General features: G+C 41.8%; 1 protein-coding gene across 9 annotated transcripts in view; it reads right to left on the reverse strand.

Moving 5' to 3' along the window:
- nrg1 (neuregulin 1) overlaps positions 1-21,764 on the reverse strand; it is a 931,591-nt gene that overhangs the window by 44,688 nt on the left and 865,139 nt on the right. For 8 of the 9 annotated variants that reach the window (XM_063046786.1, XM_063046785.1, XM_063046783.1 and 5 more), the window contains one exon: positions 1,196-1,316. In XM_063046786.1, the coding sequence (XP_062902856.1) occupies positions 1,196-1,316 (121 nt within the window). Of the gene's footprint in view, positions 1-1,195; positions 1,317-3,447; positions 3,547-21,764 lie in introns of those variants that run through there. The other variant, XM_063046787.1, reaches the window with a different exon arrangement.

Consider the following 21,764-nt stretch of genomic DNA (forward strand, 5'->3'; position numbering starts at 1 on the left):
ACTCATCACCAAACTGCCCGTCCTACCTCGCTCTCATCTCATGTTAACTTCAAGAAAGGTTGGCCATCCCTTTACCTCTACAGATGCTCTTAATCCTCTGAGTTTCTCCAGCAGTTTTCTTTTAGCTCCAAAGCCCACCATCTGCAGACTAGGTATGTGTGCGAGGTTATGTCAGTAATGATAAGGCAAGAAAAATACATACGTCAGTGTAGGAGTTTGTGAAATGTTGCTGCAGGTATGTGTGTACATGGGTGTATACGAGAGAGGGAAAGAGTGAGAGTATGTCTCTCTGTGTGCATGTGCCTTGCACATAGACACTGCAGAATGCATCTTATGATCTATTAAACATGCAGTGTGTTCTGAATGGGAGAGAGAAGCAATTAAAATCAAAACTAGTGCATGTGCTTCAACAGGTGCATTTTCATTAATACAACTTTGCACCCAATAAGCTATGATTTCTGGACAATAAATTTCAGTTGGGTGGGGCTCCAATGCTTTAAAAATGAGTACATTGAAAGTACATATCAGGCCCAACAGTAGAGTTCGAAAGGCAGAATAGACATGTGAGAGCATTCATCCAGTTAGATCCTGAATACAAAACAGCCAACTGCTTTAAAAGGTTTTTAAAGGAAATGGGTGAACCTTGCCAAATTAAAACTAGTTCATTAAATTTAGAGTTAAAATAAATAAGTTCATTGGGTAAATTCTGCAGTTATTGCCGCATAAATAATTCAATATTGTACAATTCAACTGGAGTTACATGGTCATTTTGAAAAAGATTGCAACTGCAGTAAGCTTGAAACTGTGATGCAGGTCTGCTGAAAGAGTCTGGTCCCAGTAGCTGTGAGCAATTTGAGATATGACAAGTGCCAGGGTTTTGCCTGCTTGAAGGAATTTGCTGTTTTGTATAAGAGTCACAAAGCTTTCCACCACAATAGGATTTCTCTCAGGTCACATTTGAAAGAGACTCTAACTGTTCTCATGAGCTCGGAGATGCAGGAGCTGAACCAAATGGAACTTTATTCCTGCAGCTTCAATTATCCTTACACTCTGACGGTTGTTGTATAGAAGCTACAGACTACAGTTCATGAGAGATCACTCACAACTCCCTCAATGTTACTGGTAAGAAACCAAGAAGATACAATGACATGCAGTGACTTGTGGAAAGGAGTGGATGAAGGTTTGTTTCACTTACTGACAGGAGAGCTTATTAATACCATTGATAACGAAACACTGTCCCCCGTTCACACAGTAGTGCCGATTGCTCTCGTTGCATGGCCTTGCATGGCCTGACCAGGGTGTTGGTGATGTGGTAGCTGCAAATAGGAAGAAGAACAAGATTAAAGGGCACTGCCATTATTTTATTTACAGCAAACATCACAAAGCATGAAGATCATTTGCATAATTTGTACTCTGGTGTATTGTACCATACTGCCTTTTTTTTGGGATATCATAATTGTTAAATTACTATTGGGAGAATGGGATGCATCCATAATTTAACCTTGTGGCCTGGTATTCAATAGTCTTTGCAACCCTGTTCCTTCCTATCTCAGATCTCCCTGGAAATGCTGCATTCTTCCAGCTCTGGCCACTTGGGCATCCCCATTCCCTATATTAATTGATGATAATATGTTGAGCCATTTTAGCAGAAAGTTTTGGAAATTACTCCTTGAACTTCTTTACATGTCACCCCTTGTAAAGTACTCTTTAAAGCAAGATCTTGTACATCAGTGAAAGAATGTATTTCACAAATTATTCACAGGCCTTGCATTCAGGGCAATACTTCCCATTAGCCAGGAACAGTAGGTTAGCGAGCTCCAGTCCACTTATCAGCCCATGGACACCACGAGGTTCAGGAACAATTATTACCCTACAACCATCAGGCTCCTGAACAGGCATGGGTGACTTCAATTACCACTGCACTGGACTGGTTCTACAACCTGCAGACTCACTTTCAAGGACTTTTTACAATTTTGTGTTCTCAGGATTATTTTTTTAATTTGCAGTTTGTCTTTTGCACCTTGGTTATTTGTCAGTGTTTGCTCATAAATAGATTTTCATAAGTTCTGTTGTATTTATTTTTTCCTTGTAAATGCTTGAATAAAATGAGTCTCAAGGTAGTATATGGCAACATTTACCTACTTTGAAAAGAAATTTACTTTGAACCTTACTCTGTTAAATTATGGTTTCTGTCCTGAAGACCTAACAAACAGGAGGAAAAATGGTACTTGAGATAGAGGTGGTAGCAATTGTGTCATGCACTAGGATGCTCTCATTATCCTACCATATTAGTACTCAGTGTATAGCTAAATTAGTGTAATGAGAAATACACCACAGAATGCGTTATAGTTGCATCATGGAATATTTTGTACTAGGATTCGTTATCTATTTCTCTTTTAAAGTGCAATGAAAAACAATACCATTCAATAATTATACAGAAGAATATTATTAAATTTTATTTCGAGGTTTAAGTATGGATATGGAGTAAAATACATAAAAACCAGCATCGTGTATATTTACACTGTAAACAGCATTATAAAAGTGGGTTGAAGTGCTCACAGTGCAGTCACTGATGGGGAGGATAGAGGTTGGGGGAAGGCAAGAACCAAGGTGAAGAGAATCTCACCTACAGGCAAGAGAATCTTCAATATATTTAAATCAGTTAGTCCCAGGAAATAGATTGCCACCTTTAACCAGCTTGAAACTAAATATTGACCTTTACCCCACTATCTTTTTTCAATGCACTGTGATCCCTTTGCTTCAGGTCCAGGAACTCCATTAACTTTTCTAATTGAACTGGAGCCTCTGCTGGAAGCATTGCTTTGAGCTCCAGAATCTTCTTTTATGTCACTCTATAAGTGGCTTTCACACCGATATAAAGTATTGGTAAAAGGTGCGTGCACACGCAAACACTCACACAAAGACCAAAGCATGCATTAGCAATCTGGATAGAGATTGTAATGAAGTCACGATGCAAAAGAACTGAAAGGAATTGTCCTCATGGCTTTTTTAAAAAAGCGTCCTATGGTTCTAAAATACATTTGTGCTGCACTGTAGCAATAAGCCGTTCCTTCACTACTTTCATGGTTACTAGTGGACTTCAACTATTGTGATTTCATCTTTGAAAATCGTTACTTGAAGATATTACAATATTACACATGCCATAAGGCATAAATCCTTCGCATTACTTCTTGAAGCACAAATCAATTCTCGAAATATACTCAAAAGTTTGTTTTATTTTCTAACACACCAATAGCTAACTGCACAGATGAAAACAGTGATTCATTTCCCAACAGGATCTGCAGCAAGCAAACACCAGGATTCCACGTCAACATCAGAGCTCATCCACCCAGACAGAACAACTTCAATATTTCAGTGATATTAAACTTGCTACATTTGCTCAATACCAGTAAAAGAGCACAGCCCATCTCATTGTATCAACCTTACCTGGGAAGGTGCGCATTTTTAAAAAGCCTTGAGATATGAAGATATCTTTCACTCGTGAACAGGATACCTTGCGCTAATTTTGCTGCAGTCAGAAGCTGCTCCTGTAGTTTCTAAAACAATATCAAGACTCCTTCTCTTTTTTTTGGGTTTAAATATGCTTCTTTGTCCACGTCATTGCACTGTCAATTATCATACGTTGGCACAGGCTGGCAGGTGAGGCGTCAGCTCTCAGTGACCCCAGCACCAATACCAGAGCAATGCGGCGGAGCTTAGCTTAGAAAAAAAAGACACATTTGTCTTCAAATAAATTTCAACCACGAAGCACATACACACACTGCATCAAAACGCTCCTCTTTCCTTTTCTCCATAAGGAACATGGATTTAAAAAATTTTTTTAAATCTGACATTAAACCTTGTCATAGTAGATCCAACCATCAAACCAAGCAGGAGACCTCCTGACTCATGTGAAAAAGAACACAAAATGAGACTGCTCATGCAAATTAGACCATTTTACAACAGGAGAAGGCAGCATATTCATTTCAGAGCTATCCAATTCCCTCAAAGCTATTTCACACTGGCACTTCACAGTGCCAGTCTATTGGCATTCTAACTGCACAAAAGCCATGGCTTCAACACTGTCTCTTTTGACTTCTTATTTGCTCAACACCCTTATCAGGAATTCTCATGCCATCTGAGATGAGGCACGAGATATTTCAATGTTTCCTTGGGGTCTGTTGCTTAAACAACAGGACACAGACCAGAAGCTCTGCCAACTTATCAGTACAGCATCGTGTGTGAGACTAGACTGAGTGCAATCGATCCTTAAACAGGTCAGCATGTTTCTATCCTTCATAGCGAAGCCTGTCAGAGAAGAAGGCAATGACCCTGCTGGACACTCAACTTTCCAAAATTCATTCTACACTGAGTCCACAGTTAGGACAATTGGCGGAAGACTGTACTAAGTTGGAATAATATAATTGACACCAAGTCCTGATTAATTTGACATGGAAACCAAGTGATAATTCCATTAACAATCTGAACAGCTGTCTGTTAAGCTCAGCATGTAGGTTCCCAAATGAAAGCTAAGCTCTTTCAAAACCAGCACTGATAAAAACGTAGGTGCAGTTTGACTTTGGTGCTTACATTACATTCTTCATCAGAGCTTTAATGATGCTTCAGCTATTAAATACATGCTTTTGATGCATCATGAGAAAATATAATTAAGAGACTAATTATTCACATCAATGTCAATATTATTTGTAGTGCCCTTAATTGCTGCACTCATTAGACCAGAAAAGAGAGATAAATAACTGATAAAAAAATAGCAGATAAATTATTTATTTTAAGGTAAAATATACTCATAAATCTACACCACGAGTTTTTATATCACATGACAGTAAGACAACACTATCTCCTATAAGGGAGTGTACAGCCACCTTGCCATAGTCCTGACCATCAACACTCCGGGCTCCTCTTTTGACCAGAACAAAGCTGGAGAGAGGATGGGTATTTAGACCATTAAACCATAAGACATAGGAGCAGAATTAGGCCATTTGGCCCATCGTGTCTGCTCTGCCATTCAATCATGGCCGATACTTTTTTCCCCTCCTCAACCCCACTCCCTGGCCTTCTCCCCATAACCTTTAATGCCACATCTAATCAAGAATCTATCAAGCTCTGCCTTAAATATACCTAAGAACATGGCTTCCACAGCTGCCTGTGGTGATAAATTCCACAAACTCACCACCCTCTGGTTAAAGGAATTTCTCTGCACCTTTGTTTTAAATGGACACCCCTCTATCCAGAGGCTGTGCCCTCTTGTCCTAGACTCCCCCAGTGTGGGAAACATCTTTTCCACTTCTACCCTGTCTAGGCCTTTCAACATTCAATGTTGCATTGAGCAGCAACTTCCTAAGTTCCAGGCTCTAGAAAGCCTTGCCACCTTGAACTTGATGAAATAATCTCGCCTCTTCTGAATGAGTGCAAGTCCAATAACACTCAAGCAACTGTCCAGAGCAAAGTGACCAGCTTGGTTAGGACACAATTCATAGTGCAGAACAGTCACTCTGTCCACCACCACTGATCCATGCAACGTACTCCAGTTACTCACTGAGATGGTTTCAATGATTCCTAACATCAAGGAGGTCAAAGACAATAGATGTATGAGAATGGAACCTACTTCAAATCTGTTTGCAAGCTACATACCATCTTGATTTAGAGTAACTTCACCATACCTGGTACTCTATATTGAGCAACACCATGAGAGTTCCCATGTAATCTGGCCCGCAGAAGTTTAAGAGAGCAGACAATGAGCACCTCTCAAAGGTAATAAGTAACAGACATTAGATGCTAGGTTTGTACCCAATACCCATGTCACACCTGAGAACAAATAATCTTAACCTCACTTTTCCATGCAAAGTATAGATGTATCTCGAAACTTACATCCATAAAGCTCTGGATCCTGGGACGAAAAAAAAAACAACTTTCAATATCAAATGGATAGCCTCTTATAATAAATTTCTAGGCTTATGGGGAGAAGCTGGAGAGTGAGATAAGAGCCAGCACTGGCGTGATAGTTTGAATGGCCTTTTATGTTGTAGGAATCCATGAAGAATTAAGGAACGTAGATCAAAGGCAAATAAGTGTGGTCAGGGAACAGACTAGCCATGAATTCATTGACCAGCAGTGAAAGATCCAGAACTTTCTTGATCTTATCCCACTTATTTCTACAGTTTAAAATATCCAGATTATTCTAAGTGCTGAATAAAACCATAGAAAATAGAACTAGGTCATGCAACCTCTCAAGATTGCTCAGCCATTGAAATACTGTAAATCCACGCCTCATCCACCCATAGTGTCCAAATATTCACCATACCAAGCTTTGAATATGCTCAATGTTTCAACACCCATATCCTCTAGTTTGCCACTACCAAAATCTACAAAATCTAGCATATAATTTTTTCTACATCTCCATACTGAATGATTGTGCCCCCACCTGACATCTTGATACTCTTTCTAGTTCTAGAATTACCAATCTAAGAAAACATTTTCTCAATATCTATATATTGCCAATCCCTTTCAAAATGCTGTCTGTCTCAATGAGCGCATAATTAATTCACACATTAATCTTAGTGTTGGTTGCAGAGAAGGTCAATGCTGTTTTGAGTACTTTTGCACCTTATGTGATCATTTCCTCCCTGTACCTTCTCATAGTCCCATAATTTATGGAATTGAAAGGACTGGCAGAAACTCTGCATAATTCATGACAAGAGGACAGTGGGACATGGTCCAAAGAGCTTCAGGAATATTAATTCAGCAGAGTGAAGCTGTGCCAAACTAAATTCTGCTTCAGCACAACTGGTGGAGTCAGCACTGATGCACTAAGAGGACGAGTGGCTTGTCCATCGGTCAGGGTAGTAAACGGCTGGCGAAGCAAGAGGCTCACTCTCCAAAATCTGCTGACATTCCATAAGGTTCACCTTTGAGCTCTCAAAGCTCGATTAAATTACTGTCCATATCTCACTGTCAGCTGTTTATTACACCAGGCCACTCTAATGCTGAATCATGCTACCAGATAGAAGTTGAATTAATAATAGAAATACATAAAAAACTCAGCAGAATACTGAGGTGAGTTGGCTGGAAAGATTGTTTCAATTTCCCAGCAAACCAGTTGGCAGCATTTAGAGACCATTTTAAAGTTTGTAGTCTGAAACAGTTTTCAATCAGTAGTAAGTGTAAATGAACATGTCTCATATTCCCAACTGCATAGATTTTTATATTCAGCTTCTGTGACTTTATCACCGACTAATGCTAAACAAATGCATGTTTTGGAATTAAGTGGGCTCAGCAAAAATTAAATGGATGCACTTTATGGAATTAAGTGTTCCTCAACTGCATCTTTATTCTTTATTCATCCTGTTTTCATGCCTCAGGAGGATCGCATGCGATTATTTGCAAATCCAGGCCTAAAACACTCACACCATCCTTTCACATTGCTAATTGAACTTTCATTTTAAATTTGAATAGGCTGTTGTTTGAAGTTGCTTAAATCTATTTATAGTGACAAACTTTAAACAATATGAAGGTGTATTTGTTTGCTTTCTTAGATGATCAGTTATAGGTGTTGAAGTATTAGATGTTTATTGTGGGATGTGATACTTAGTGCTGATCCACTCCAGTTAACTACATGAAAGAAAATTTGATGAAACTAGCACAGAACAATTAGAAAAAAACAAAATTCAAATTCTAAGTTGGAGCGATTAACAAATACTAATACATCGAAATTTAAAAAGTGACCCAGATGCATTGTCTCATTTATAAAGCATAGATTATCCCTAGGCATATTTACCAATCCTTTCAGTGTAAAAAACAAAGATGCATGTATACACACATTTGATACCTTCTCCAAGAAATCCGACATGCTTTACAATCAGTGAAAGAAATGGGATATGTCATTGTGCTAAAGGAAACAGAGCAGCTAAGGATCAGGACGCAAAGGGGTGGTGGGGGGGGTGGTGGTAAAGTTGGTAAGTGCTCATGGTTTGTGAGTTATTGAAAGGGACATTGGAACTTTAGGTGACCTGAGTGTTAGATTATTGGGAGCTGGAAGGTGGGGGAGGGGAGGACAAGGAGAAATGGGGAGATGGGGAGGACTTGGAAAATGGGGAAGGTGGAAGAGAGAAGGTGGGAAGGATCTAAAGGAATATAAACCAATGTGGGATTTATAGGAATAACAATGCCACACTGCAATGTTGAAACATGAGCCATGTTTGCACAATAATGTCCAATTTGGTCCAATTTCCCCCCAGAAAGTTCCACTGAACAATGTCATCCACAGATAATGAAGAGATTGTATCAGGTACACGAGGGTTAATCATCCGAGAAAGTGTTCATATATTTCACTCCAAGTAAAATTAATCTTTACATAATGCTAAACAAAAGCATATTATGCGCTTGGATTTCTCCGTTAACATAACTTAAACCTGACAGCTTGCAAAAAGGAAGAGAACATTGAACCAAAAAGAAAAGAAAATATTTTTATCATAAGCTGACTTCTGAGTATTTAATTTAGTTGTAAGGGTACATATGACTTAGAGACATTTTTATCATTGTCATGTGAAACGAATCATTTGTTTGAATTAGAATGTTGATCGGTTGATGCAGAGCAAAGGATTCCCTGGATTTTCTGGCATTCTAAGGGTTAATAACAAATTATGTCAGAGAGCTTACACTTATATAGCAACGCAAGTCTCATTCCCAACAGTGGCTGGGCCAAACACTCACTGTGGGGTGACCTGCTTTTTAACACAAAGGCTCGTTTATTCAGTTGGATATTTCAGTACCAAGGACAACTCTTGCCTTTTCTTTCGAGCCTGTCACTGAGCTCCGGGCTCCATGGGGGTTCCCTCCCCTCCAATGTGGAGAAGCCAGTTCAAAAGACGGAGCAGCGAGCTGCCGGCTGGTCGTTCTTGCAAATGTCACCTTTGTAAACCGTACCGCCTCCTGGGCTCAGCGAGGCAGGATCACTGGCGTAATTACACGAAACACTTAAAACAGCTTAAGGACACCGACCACAAAGTGACATTCACTCATCAGAAGCTACAGAGCTTGAAGCAATCCCATGCCGTGGTGGATGAGGGGGGTGGGGGTGTGTGGGGTGGAGGTGGGAAGAAATGTGAATGATGATGCTAGTCTTGCTGGCACTACGAATTATTTTCCGCTTACATTGAACAATTGTCCAGCACAGAGACCGTACTTTATACCAGCCCTCTTTCGCTCTCGTGAATGGCAGCCAGATCGACGTAAAGCGAACTTTAAAGCAATAAGCCAGATTTGTGTTCGTAAGTGCTACTGATCGCATCCAACAGGAAAAGATCTTTGTAGGATGAACAGATGGCCGGGTTTAATTGGGAGTTCAGGATCATTAAATTGATAGAATTCTTTTTTTAACTGTGCGCCTTTATTTTACTTCGCTGATTTAATTCCAGATGAATTTTAAAAGGAAGCAGTTTGCCCGTGAAAACGCACGCCAAGCAGGGCTAGTGGCATTGCCCAGCCACCCACTCTCTCTCTCGCTCACACACACACTTACACACAGAGCTGTGACTACAGAGGTAGGATACGGCACGCTGGGGAGTTGGAGGCACAGCTCTCTCACAAGGGCGACACGTTTACAAGGAAGTCATTAGAGTCTGTTACACAAATGAGGCATCAACTCTATTGAGCCGTCAACAACAGGATTATGGAGGTAATATCAATAAATCCTCCTCGCCCAGAGGCTGAGCAAGATGAGGCCATTCTGCCCACACATCCTATCCATCTATCATTAACCCGAAGCTGTGCTTGTCGTTTGGCGGGGAAACGTTACACTTTCTCTGCGGGAAAATCGTCGGTTCGATTAAAAATATTGGAAATCAGTTAGAAACTGAAAATGTACGTGGGTACAGGCAGGAAACCGACCCTCACAGAGACACATATGTTGCATTTGTAAGCAAATTGCAAAACACGTATTTTGCCAGGCATTCGCTTTAAGGAGAAAGCTGCTTTAGGTAGGATTTATTTTCTCAATAGGTGCTAAATAAAAGAAGCCAGATTAATGCGTCTGTAGGTATAGTTGGAGTCGTGTACTTTTGACAGATGGTTCCAACAACAGATATTAATCCGTGCCTGAGCTTTTTACATTGTACATTGCAATATAACACTTGGCTTTAAATTTATCTACTGATTTCCAATCAATGGAATTTACTCCCTCTGCTTGCTCCCCTGCACTTTTGGCCAATGGAAAGGTGGGTGGATCCTTTCCCTGAAATACCTTTCCCTGTCCATTGACAGAATCAGCTGATCAGTGTATTCCATCACCAGGGCCAAGTTTGGGATCTTCTCATGCAATGATTCAACAGAGGAGTTCATGCCCTGTTATATTAGATACTGCCACGCAGAGTTATGGCATTGATCTCTTCCAGCTCACTCCAAGTACAGAGCTCTGCACAGAACACAAAGCCCTCTCCCACATTATGTTGGGAAATTTCATGCCAGGCCACAGCATGAGAACTGTGACAAGGAATGCAGGCAGCTGCACGATCAGACCAATTGTATCTAAACGGGCAACTAAATAGCCAAGACACGCTATGAACTGGTCAGTGGGAATAGGCAAGATAGGTGCTTGATAGGAGGCATGAGCAGGGCTAAAGGGCTTGCTTCAGTGCTGTGTAACACCACCATTCTTGTTCCAGTAAAGGGGCATAAAGGAACCAGATATACTCAACAGAACCTGTTTTACAATGCTGATTAAAGCCTACACCTGTATCAAGGCATCGGAGAGAACTCCCCAGTTCTGTGCAAAGCATTGTAAAAGGAAATAGCTGGCCTCCAAAAACAGATTTATCTGGCAATGCAGTACTTAGTACCAGGCTACATTTTGCAGTCATCTGTGACTGTAGCTCGACTGTACAACCTTGGGGGTCAATGCAAGAATACTGCCCACTGAGCCAAAGCTGACACCATGATCACTGTTTCATACAGTTAATCCCTCCATCCCAGAATTTATTGTGGCTGCTTCAAAAAGGCTAATCCCTCCAGCGACCATCTCTGAGAGGGTAATTGCCAAGATCTTTATTCACTTCTTGACTGAAACCTCCTCTGATGTAAAATAATTCCAAATTCTGGCCTTCAGTGTGAATGGGCAGAACAACACTGCCAACTGAAAACAGCGATTCACCATCTGATACTTATCGCTGACCAGAATATTCATCCCACCCCATAGCTCAGTTTCTAATCACTTCATTTCAACACTTCTTTCATGTGCAACTGCGCTCCAAAGCCGCTTGTGGTGCCTTGCTACAAATAGTGAATGCAGGAAGTAGAGACGCTGGAAAACTGATAATGCTGGAAACTATAGATCAGGCAGTGTCTGTGGAGCGAGAAACAAAGTTAACATTTCAGGTCCTGAAACATTAACTGTTTCTCTTTCCAAGATTGCTGCCTGACCTGTTTGAGTGCTTCCAGCATCCTGGTTTTATTGCTTTCAAGAAGGTCTAGCTTTACTGGTCAGGCAGAGGCCTGTAATATCCCATTTATAAGATCCAGCAAGCGTCTGCCGTGTGAATTGGGTGCTCTCGGCATGGGGCTGATCTTCTCCCATCTTTGAGAATGGCAAATCATTACTCAGGTGTTTGACAAATGTTTCACAATATCCAGAGGACAACCCTGGGGGCTCTGCTATTGCATTGCTAAGGTATCCTCTTGCCTAGAATATTTTATCAGTGGCTGTCCACTGCAGAGGCACAATTTTATCTTTGGCTGGTAGTATGGACACTGCCAATGGCATGATTATCCATTCTGTCTCAGACTGCAGGTTCTCCGAGGAAACATTTTGATTTACACAGTAACCACAGTGAAGCTTTCAACAGCGGTGGGTGACTTCACGACTCGGTTTAAAGTGGAATTCTCTATCCCAGTTCAAATATAATATTTATGGATTTTCTGTGGTACTGCAGCCTGAAGTATGGATGGAGCCAGCCCAAACTAAATCCATATAAATCAGATTAGAAACAATAGCAATTTCAGTTTTTCTATAGTTAACCGCCAAAATGCCAAGAAGGGCTAGAGCACGGGTGAGGTAAGTTTAGCCAATATCTCCAAGCCTGTGAAGTCCCCAGTGGCACCACATTCCCATTGAATTGGAGGGCTGGCTGGATTACTTAATTTTATAATAACTAGAAGACAAGCCCTCCCCTCTTGGTACCATATCCTCCACCATTACTCCCCCCGCCAACCCCTGCCACCCATTTCCTCTCGTCAGCTGGACGCTTAGTGTTCAGCCAAGCTGGCTTTAGGACACAGAGCAACAGCTATATCATTAAAATGAGAAAGTCTGCAGACGCTGGAAATCCTAAACAACAAACACAAAACTCTGGAGGGATTCTGAGCAGGTCCGGCAGCATCTTTGGAAATGAATAAACAGTTGGCATTTTGGGCCGAGACCTTTCTTCAGGATTACCTGCTGTCTAGCATTTGAGCTTTGATGCCAACTCCATGTCTGCGCTCTGCACAATACAAAAAGTTCTCCTTTTAATATTTAAAACAGAGACACTTCCTCACATCATAGAATGAGGTCATTGTGTCTATCAATTCAATGCTGGCTCTCAATACATTCCAATCAGTCCTACTGACCCACCTATTCTCACCCACGTGCCTGTCAACTCCCCATTCCTTGCCTAACCTCGTGGACGAGGAAATTTCCAATGACCTGTTAAGCTACCAACACAGAGATGTTTGGGATGTTGGAAGAAACTGGAGCAACTGGGGAAAACCAAAGTAATTATAGGGAAAACAAGGTAGCTCCATGCACACAACACATAACACCCAAGGTCAGAATCAAACCAGGGTCACTGTAAGTGTGAGGCAGTGGCTTTACCTGTCACTTGTGGCATCACCTCTCCCCAAGTATCTACTGAGAATATCCAGTGGGGAAAAATAAAACAGCTAGGGGGACTCAGAGCATCAGGTATTGTATGTGGTGGGATATGGACGGTCAACATTTTGAGTTCAGACCATTCACCCGGACTGTCCATTTTTCTCCACTGATGCTGTCCGGTGCCCTGAGTCCCTCCTGCAGTTTGTTTTTTGCTCACTGAAATATATCACTCAAGATTCTGGCATCTGCAGTCGCTTGTGTCTCCATGATCCTGGTAACAGGGTTCGACATCACTTCCTTGACAGGGAAATTCAGTATTTAAACACAGAATGCAATGTCCAGCTGGTAAAATCACCTCTCTAAATTTACTGTAACTGCAAAGAGGAAAGAACCCCCATTTAGGCAAATGGAATAATCTGCCGAGCTGCAGGATAACATCTCAGTGGGCCAGACAACAGATCATCCCATTGACAGGGCACTAGAGTGAGGAAGGTCATAGCTATTTCCTCTACCAACAGCTCGTCCCTCCTCCCCACAACTCCCTCCCTCCCCCCCCTCCCCAAACCACAAATGATCTTGAGAAGGACTTGGCTTCCAGAATTCTGACCGCACTATTATATTACAGCTCGGATAAGCTGACATTGACTTTCTAGTGCTGTTTTTGGAGTAAAGTAAATGGCAATCGATAGATGGAGAATAGAACACACATCCAGGAAAAGCAACAAGGTCTGTCGTGACACTGCAGTTATCCTCCTGCGGGAAAATGAGATGGGCTGGCGGTGGGGGCAGGGAGGTATGTGAAGCCAAGGTTGGACATAGATCAGACTGTCTGGGGGACTTGGCAGTGAGGGAAGTGGCTGTAAGGCTTGTGGTAAGGAGTTGTCACTCTGGTGCATTTAAAACAAAAATAAGGGCATAAAAAAATAGAAGCAAGAATTGGCTACAGGGTCTTGCGAGGGTTCAACAGCCTTCAGAAATTGCTGACTAATCCCACACCTTTTCTTGCCTGCATCCTTGAACTTTCCTAAGGTTCATTTAAAATAAACTAACTGTGCATCCGCAGTGTGCTGGGTTGAAATTTTTAAACATTTAACAAATCTCCTAAAGTACAGTATAAGATTTCTCCTCATCTCTCACACTTATAAAATTATGAGAAGCATAGATACAAAATATAGTCAGAGTCTTTTTCCCCCAGAGCAGGAATATCAAATACTTGAGGACATGCATTTAATGTTGTGGGGGGGGGGGGTAGGGGAGACACATAAAGGAGATACTGTATGTGAGTTTTTTGTATAAAGTGTTAAGTGCCTGGAACGTGCTGCCAGGGTATGTAGTGGAAGCAGATATGGTAGTGGCATTTAAGAGATATTTAAACAGGAACTGAACATGCAAGGAATGAAGTGATATGGATTATATGCAGGCAGATGGGATTAGATTTGTTTGTCATGACAGCTGGTACAGTCACGATGGGCCAAAGGGTCTGTTCCTGTGTAGTACTGTTCTATGCTCACTGTCAAGGCCTCTCAGAAAGCATTGCTAGCTTGGCAAATTAAACATTTGCAAACTCACAGCTGTTATCAATAAAATCAAATACTCTGAACTCTTCCTATTCACAAAGATGATTACTTATAGAAATTAAGGAAATCCATGAATGAACAGGAGGCCTTGCAGCCCTTGTGCTGAGCAATAGTACTCGTTTACAACCTCTTCTCGCCCTTCTGTGCAGAATAATTTGTACATTAAGGTGTATCAAGAGCTCTCCCCTCTTGTAACTGCCCTTTCCTCCATCTCACACCAGGGCCCAGCAGTTTCTCGATGAGGGTTGTGAAGTGGTACAGCTGGTAGCACTGCTGTCTCACAGTTCCAGCGACCCAGGTTCAATCCTGGCCTTCGGTGCTCTCTGTGTGGAGTTTGCATGTTGTCCCTGTGATCAGGTGAGTTTCCCATGGCTTCTTTGATTTCCTCCCACAACCCAAAGAGCCATCATTGGCAGAATAAATGGCCATTGCAAATTGCCCTTTGTGTGTCGGTGTGAATTTGAATCTGGGGCATGTTGATGGGAATGTGGGGGAGAGTAGTGTAATAGTGCTTGGTGGTGAGCAAAGACTTGGTATTGATGAAAGGGCTGTTCTCTTGGTGTGTTATATTATGACTCACACAATAACTCCATAGGTTTCACTTCAATTCCTGCTTATTACTTCCTCAAGTTCCTTAGTGGCCCCTGCTTATTGACCGTCTATATGGGAAATATCTTGTCAAGACACATAACATAGGCCTTTCTCATTAATCAGTTTGATTAACCTCCCCTCAGCTTTCCCTGTTACAATGAAAACAATCATTGCCAAAGCAAAACCTCCTTCATTGCTAAATATTCCTGTAAATCGCCTTCCTTACAGTAAGTGCCACAGATTGAGCCATTATGCAAGAGTATTATATGCAATAGAGTCCTACTGAGACTACTGAGTCCTACTGACCATCAAGCACCCATTTACACTAGTGCTATCAAAGCCTTGCTGTAATATGACAGTCATAGTTGTATATTATTATGAGAAAGGGATTTCTCTACACAACCATGCCAGTCAACAATTAGATCCATTCAGTGAAGAATCTCTGTTCCTGTTTAGGCTTGTGCTGATTTATTTCTCAATATTTAAAACAGGATTGTGACAGGAAGGAGGAGGAGAAAGCAGGAAGCAGGGGAGGCTGTGAGCAGAGTTTAAAGACAATTAATAACTGATGGCTCTGTATAATCATCTCATTACTGTTTCTCTGCACTGAGCATTGAAAAATCACTGAATGTAGTTAGCGAAAAACCAAACAAACTGGACAGCAAGACACTCAGGCACATTGCATGAATGGGCCATCTACTTAACACTACATTTTCTGCTCTGAGTAATTCTATCCAGAGAGCATGATATTCTAAAATTGATTCACTTGCTCATTACCCACAGAGCAAAGATAAGTGTTCAACTGTGGACTGGGAGCACAATAAAAAAAAAGGAGGAATAAAATAGAGACAACAATTCCCTTGCTCCCACCAGTATAATAAAACCTTCATTAGTTTGAATGCATTTGGAGCAATTTTCACACTATATATCACCACATCATGGGATTCCCACAGAGCCCAAAGGAAATGATTAGCTATTTCTATTATGCATCTTGCATCCCTGTTGAAAGAAATACCGTGGCTGAAAGAGGACAGGAGAGAAAAGAACCAAAGAGTGCAGAAGGGGGACACTCGGTCCAATGCGTCCATGCCAGTTTTCTGAACAAGTTACAAAACTCGTCCTATTGCCTCTACCCTGTCACAACAGCCCTGCCAGCTTCCTTACTCCCTCAGAATCTAATCCAATTGTGAATGTTAAATACAAGCAGAGAATGCTGAAGCATTCTGTAGATGCTACGTGGTTACCACACAACAGAGGGGACGTCAACAAAAGAAAGTGCAGATGCTGAAATCTGGAGCAAAGAATAAGCTACTAAGGAGCTCAGTGAGTCAGACAGCATCCGTGGAAGCAAAGGGATAGTTGGCATTACAGGTGGAAACCCTGCGTCAGTACTGAGTATAAAGGGGAGCTAGCCAGCATAAACAGGTGAGGCAGGAGCTGGCAACTGACAGGTGGATCCAGGTGACCGGAGCTCAGTTGGCAGATGGAGCTAGGTGGGGGAGGAAAGGGTGAAGCTAGTGAGGCCAAGAGGTGATAACTGGAGACAACAAAATACACATATTTTCCACTCTGTAATTTTGGATTTGTTCTTGATAGTTTGCTTGGCAAGAATGTAATGAAACCTTGATTCAAAAGGTCATTAGTGTTGAACAAAATGAACGAAAAAATGATCATGAGGTATGGGTAGCTCTCGCAAAAGGTTCTAACAGATCATCTGTAAACGATGCATTAAGGTGTTTCTTGAAAGCACCAAAGTGTTGGAAATGGAGTCACACCCAAATGGAACTGGATGGAGAGGGCTAGGAGAAAACGAGGACTCCATAATGATGCCGCCCCTCTTATAACTATCTTATTACTTTTTTCTTTGGTTTAGATACCCAGCTGCAGAAAAACCACTGTGTTAATACATTCCCAGAAAATGATACGACGTATATTGATTTATACAGTGCATTGATTGCTAAACATTTTGCCTTTATTGTCTTTTCAGGATATCCTATTGAAATAAATCTGAGGGTGTGGTAGCATCGTTTTGGCTCTTTTACCAGCAGCCCACTGATGCCCGAATTCAATCCAATGTGCTGAGCACAGACCCAATAAGATCCTATCAGGTTCACTTGCTTACAGCTGAAGTGAATCAGCAAAGGCTGAAGCTGCTCTCTTTACTTCAGGCTTTCAAGATTGAAAGTAAAATACAAACATTGATCTATCAACTAGCTGCTGGAAGGACAGTTTAGAATGAGTTCTGTGACTCATCTAAACCTCATAGTGCACTAAGTTTTGTTGCAACTTTAAGATTTGGAAGGCTGTAATAAAGTCTAGACTGCAAGTAGGGTGCCTTATAGGGCGATCAACCAAAGACTGCAACAGAAGTAAATATTTACAGTTAGATCCACTCCCTCTCTGCTACCCCCAGCACCCTCTTTCTCCACCCACTCTCTTTCACAGCAGATGATCTTATTGTAATATAAGAAATCATGAGGGCCATAGATAGAGTGACGCACTCAGTCTTTTTCCCAGTGTTGGGCATCGAGACTATAGGGCATAGGTTTAAGGTGACAGGGGAAAGATTTAATATGAACTTGAGAGACAATGCTTTAAAAAAAACACTGGGGATAGTCAGTATGTGGAATGAGCCACCAGAGGAAGTGTTTCAGGCAGGTACAATAATGACTTCTAAAAACTATTTGAATGGGTACATGGATAGGAAAGGTTTAGAAGGTCATGTGCCAAATGTAGGTAAATGGGACCAACTTGGATGGACCAATTTGGTCAGAATGGCCCATTTCCATGCTATAAGACAATATGACTTAATGACTCAGCAGAACACAAGTCATCTCCAAGCACCATTAATGAGATATGTTCGATGACACTGTGTCACCCCTCTGTTGAAGAGACAGGGATTTGCTAGATAATCTAGCAGTTAGTGTGGGAAAAACTAATACTTCCTTTCTCTTCTGCTACGCTGGCATTCAGAGGCAAAATTTTCTTTCCCACTTCTCACACCTAGAAGATTGATTTAGGCTGTTGCCACAAATGAAACTCTTCATCCAAGCCTAAACTCTGAACGAGGACAACACAGGTACAGCGGGTAGGAGGAATTTAGAGGCTGGGCCACTCCTCTACCAAAGTCATGCTGGTATGGTACTCAAAATCTCGGAAGTATAAACCCTGCACAACACACACACAAAATACCAGAAAAACTCAACAAGCCAGGCAGTATGTACGGAGGGAAATAAACAGTCAATGTTTCAGACTGAGATGTACATGTTCAGATATAGCGTATAAACCTTGTACCTCGATATACTGTATGTACATTATAGTATTGAACGTACAACTGTATGTTACAGGTCCTGCCCAGGTTACAAATGGAAGTCATTCTGTACATATGAAAAAGTGTTTGGGAGACTAGCAGATGGATCGTCCAAATGTTGAAGGGCTGTAGGTGTCTTCTGCCTGTGAGAACTTGGTTCATGACTGCATTTCTGACTTGCGAATAGTCCAGCTTACGAACAGTTCACTGTAACTCAGAAATGATCCGTTCTGTGCTGTTATGACTCTATTTTATGTATTTAACACTTGAAGCCTCAGGTTCTTCTCTCAGCAAGACTTTCGGTTATTCCAGCTGAGGGACCTGTTCAGCATTAGCTTTACATGTTGCAGTAATATTTTAAAATTTACAAGAGTATTTCATTTCTTCGAAAATATTTTCAATAAAAAGTACAGACTCAGTTCTGATACATTTAGTGTCAACAGATTCAGTACATTAAGGATTTTTATTTTGTTATGGAAATAGCACATGGCTTTTTCCTTCACACTGTGAGTGCCAAGGAAATGTATGTGTGGGGTGGGGGCAGGGGGCTTTTCTCTGCATACTTCGCCTGAGTGCATTCTGCAGCTCAAACTCTTGGATTGATACAGGAGGCTGCAGATAGTTCCTTCTGCTGGAAAACCTGCAGATTTTGGATGAATCACAGAGTCTTTCACTGAGCTCATCATCTTTCCAGCAGTAATTGATGTGAATCTTGCTGTGGGCTTGGCAGACAGTGAAACACAAAGCTTGAACTGGAAGGGAAACAACCTGAGTCACACGCACCTTACTGTCAAGTATTAAATCCAGTTAGTGGAGTTGAGATTAGGGTTTGTGGGTAGCAACATAGGCATAAAACATGCTGGTCATTAGAATGACCTTGAGAGACGAGGTTCTGGTTTTGTGGACGATATAGCAACCACAGTGAGAAGCATCCACAATGGTGGAGATTGCTACAGATAGCCCAGGAGGGGGCACACATATACACACACACACGCACATAGAAACACAGTTGCACACACACACACTGACACCATGTGCAAATATGCAACCCAGATGAATGCACACACACGTGTCCATACAAACACAGCCACACACGCAGAAAAACACGAGCATACCTACATAGACACACACAGACACGTGCAAGTGCGGACAAAGAGACATGCAGATAGGTGCACATACATTGAAACACATACAGATAGCTGCACGCGCACATTTACATATAAACACACACACACACACACCAATCAGGATAGCTTTAACTAAACAGATCACCATATTTATTTTTTTTACCACTCTCCCTCCTCTCCATTGAGCTGTTACTCAATCAGTCACTTCAAATCGGCAGCTGCCTGGAGCAGCAGACCACAGACAGCTGTGAGATACTGAAACCCACAGGGCCCAAGACACCTGTGAGGGGCTGGAAGTTAAAATTATTAATCTCCCTTGTCTCCCAGCTGGAGTTCCTGCACTTAAAATGATTGTACTCTGGAACTGATTTTCAACCCATGAGCTTCGGCCTTTATTGCAGGCTGGGTGGCTTTCTCTGCTCGTTTAGCCTGACAATGAAGCAGCACATGATGTACACAGTTTCATCTTTCATGTGAGCCCGCATGCTGGCTTTTACTGAGAAAGGAATGAGGGACGAATGGTGGGGAGGGGGCAGGCCTCTTTAACGTCTGTCGCTGTGGACGTATAGGGGTATTGTCCAGAGCACGTGCAGAAGACCAGAGATTTACAGGGACTTAGAACATTCCCTGCGCCAGCTGGTCACTGAGAAATGGTATGGAGGAGAGCATTGCATTTACATTCTGGCTCACCCTTGCTAGCTACAGCATGGCAATAACCTGGAATCAGCTAGCAGCACTTGTGTCTCCGATGTAGGTTGAACAGCAAGAAGCGTGTGGGAACTGAGGAGCCTCACTGGAATGATGAAATAGCTGTGACTGACATCATTCTGACTGACCTTGAGCCCTAAGTTTGTAGACAATACGAGGATAGGTAGTTTTGAGGAAGTAGAGAGGGAACTGAAGGACTTAGGAGAATGGGCAAAGAAATGACAAATGGAAGTGTTGGGAAGTTTATAGTCATGCTCTTTGGTAGAAGAAATGTAAGGGTTGACTATTTTGTAAATGGAGAGAAAATACAAAAAACTGAGACACAAAGGGACGTGGGAGTCCTTGTGCAGGGTTCCCTAAAGGTTAGTTAGCAGGTTGAATCTGTGGTGAGGAAGGTAAATGCAATGTTAGCATTCATTTCAAGAAGTCTAGAACATAAATGCAAGGATGTTATGTTGAAAACTTATAAAGCACTGGTGAGGCCTCACTTAAGAGTATTGTGAGCAGGTATGGGCCCCTTATCTAAGAAAGGATGTGCTGAAATTGGCGAGGGTTCAATGTAAGTTCATGAAAATGATTCCAGGATTGAATGGCTTGTCATATGAAGAGTTGCTGATGGCTCTGGGCCTGTATTCACTGGAACTCAGAAGAATGGGGGGGGGGGTGACCTCATTGAAACCCATCGAATAGTGAAAGGCCTTGATTGATTGGATGTGGAGAGGATGTTTCCTACGGTGGGAGAGTCTAAGACCAGAGGACAGCCTCAGAATAGAGGGGTGTCCTTGCAGAAGAGCCAAGGAGGAATTTCTTTAGCCAGAGAGTGGTGAATCTGTGGAATTCTTTGCCACAGGCAGCTGTGAAGGCCAAGTATTTATGTATATTTACCGCAGAGGGTGATATATTCCTGATTGGTCAGGACATGAAGGGAGGAGATTGGGGCTGAGAGGAAAATTGGGTTAACCATGATGAAATGGTGGAGCAGACTTGATGGGCCAAATGGCCTAATTCTGCTCCTATATCTCATGGTCTAAGTGGACTGTTGGTAAAGATCATGGTCTTGCATGAAAGTATGTAGCAGATGGGACCTGAAGAGCAGTTTCTGAGGAAAATCAAGCTTGAGAAAGATGCTCCACCATCCCTCTCATCTGATAAATTCAAACGTGGTTTGAAGTATAAAAACCCAGTGTTGTAGCTTTTTGCATTTCTTGCAGTTGATGCATAGTGAAGCCTATTGTGCTCTAGCTGGATGATAACCATACACTGATTCAGGGAGCAGTACTTTGGTCTCTTAGATAAGATGGTTTAGGACAGGAGATTCCAACCTTTTTATGCCATGGACCAATATCATTAAGAAAGGGGTCCATGAACCCTAAGTTGGGAACACTTAATTTAGAAGGACCCTGATGGTAATTTTCCTTCTGGCAGACAAGAGGAAGTCCATCTGTGGTTACCACAAATGAATTTGTAAAGATGGTCATGACTTTGATCTCCCCGAGGTCCCTCGATGTGTTTTGCTCTTCCCAACTGTGGGAGGTGATGTTAATTTGTGAATAACATCCCCTTCATCTAGATTTCAGAATTTTAGGAGG

This window comes from Mobula hypostoma, chromosome 4, assembly GCF_963921235.1.
Source record: "Mobula hypostoma chromosome 4, sMobHyp1.1, whole genome shotgun sequence".
NCBI lineage: Eukaryota > Metazoa > Chordata > Chondrichthyes > Myliobatiformes > Myliobatidae > Mobula > Mobula hypostoma.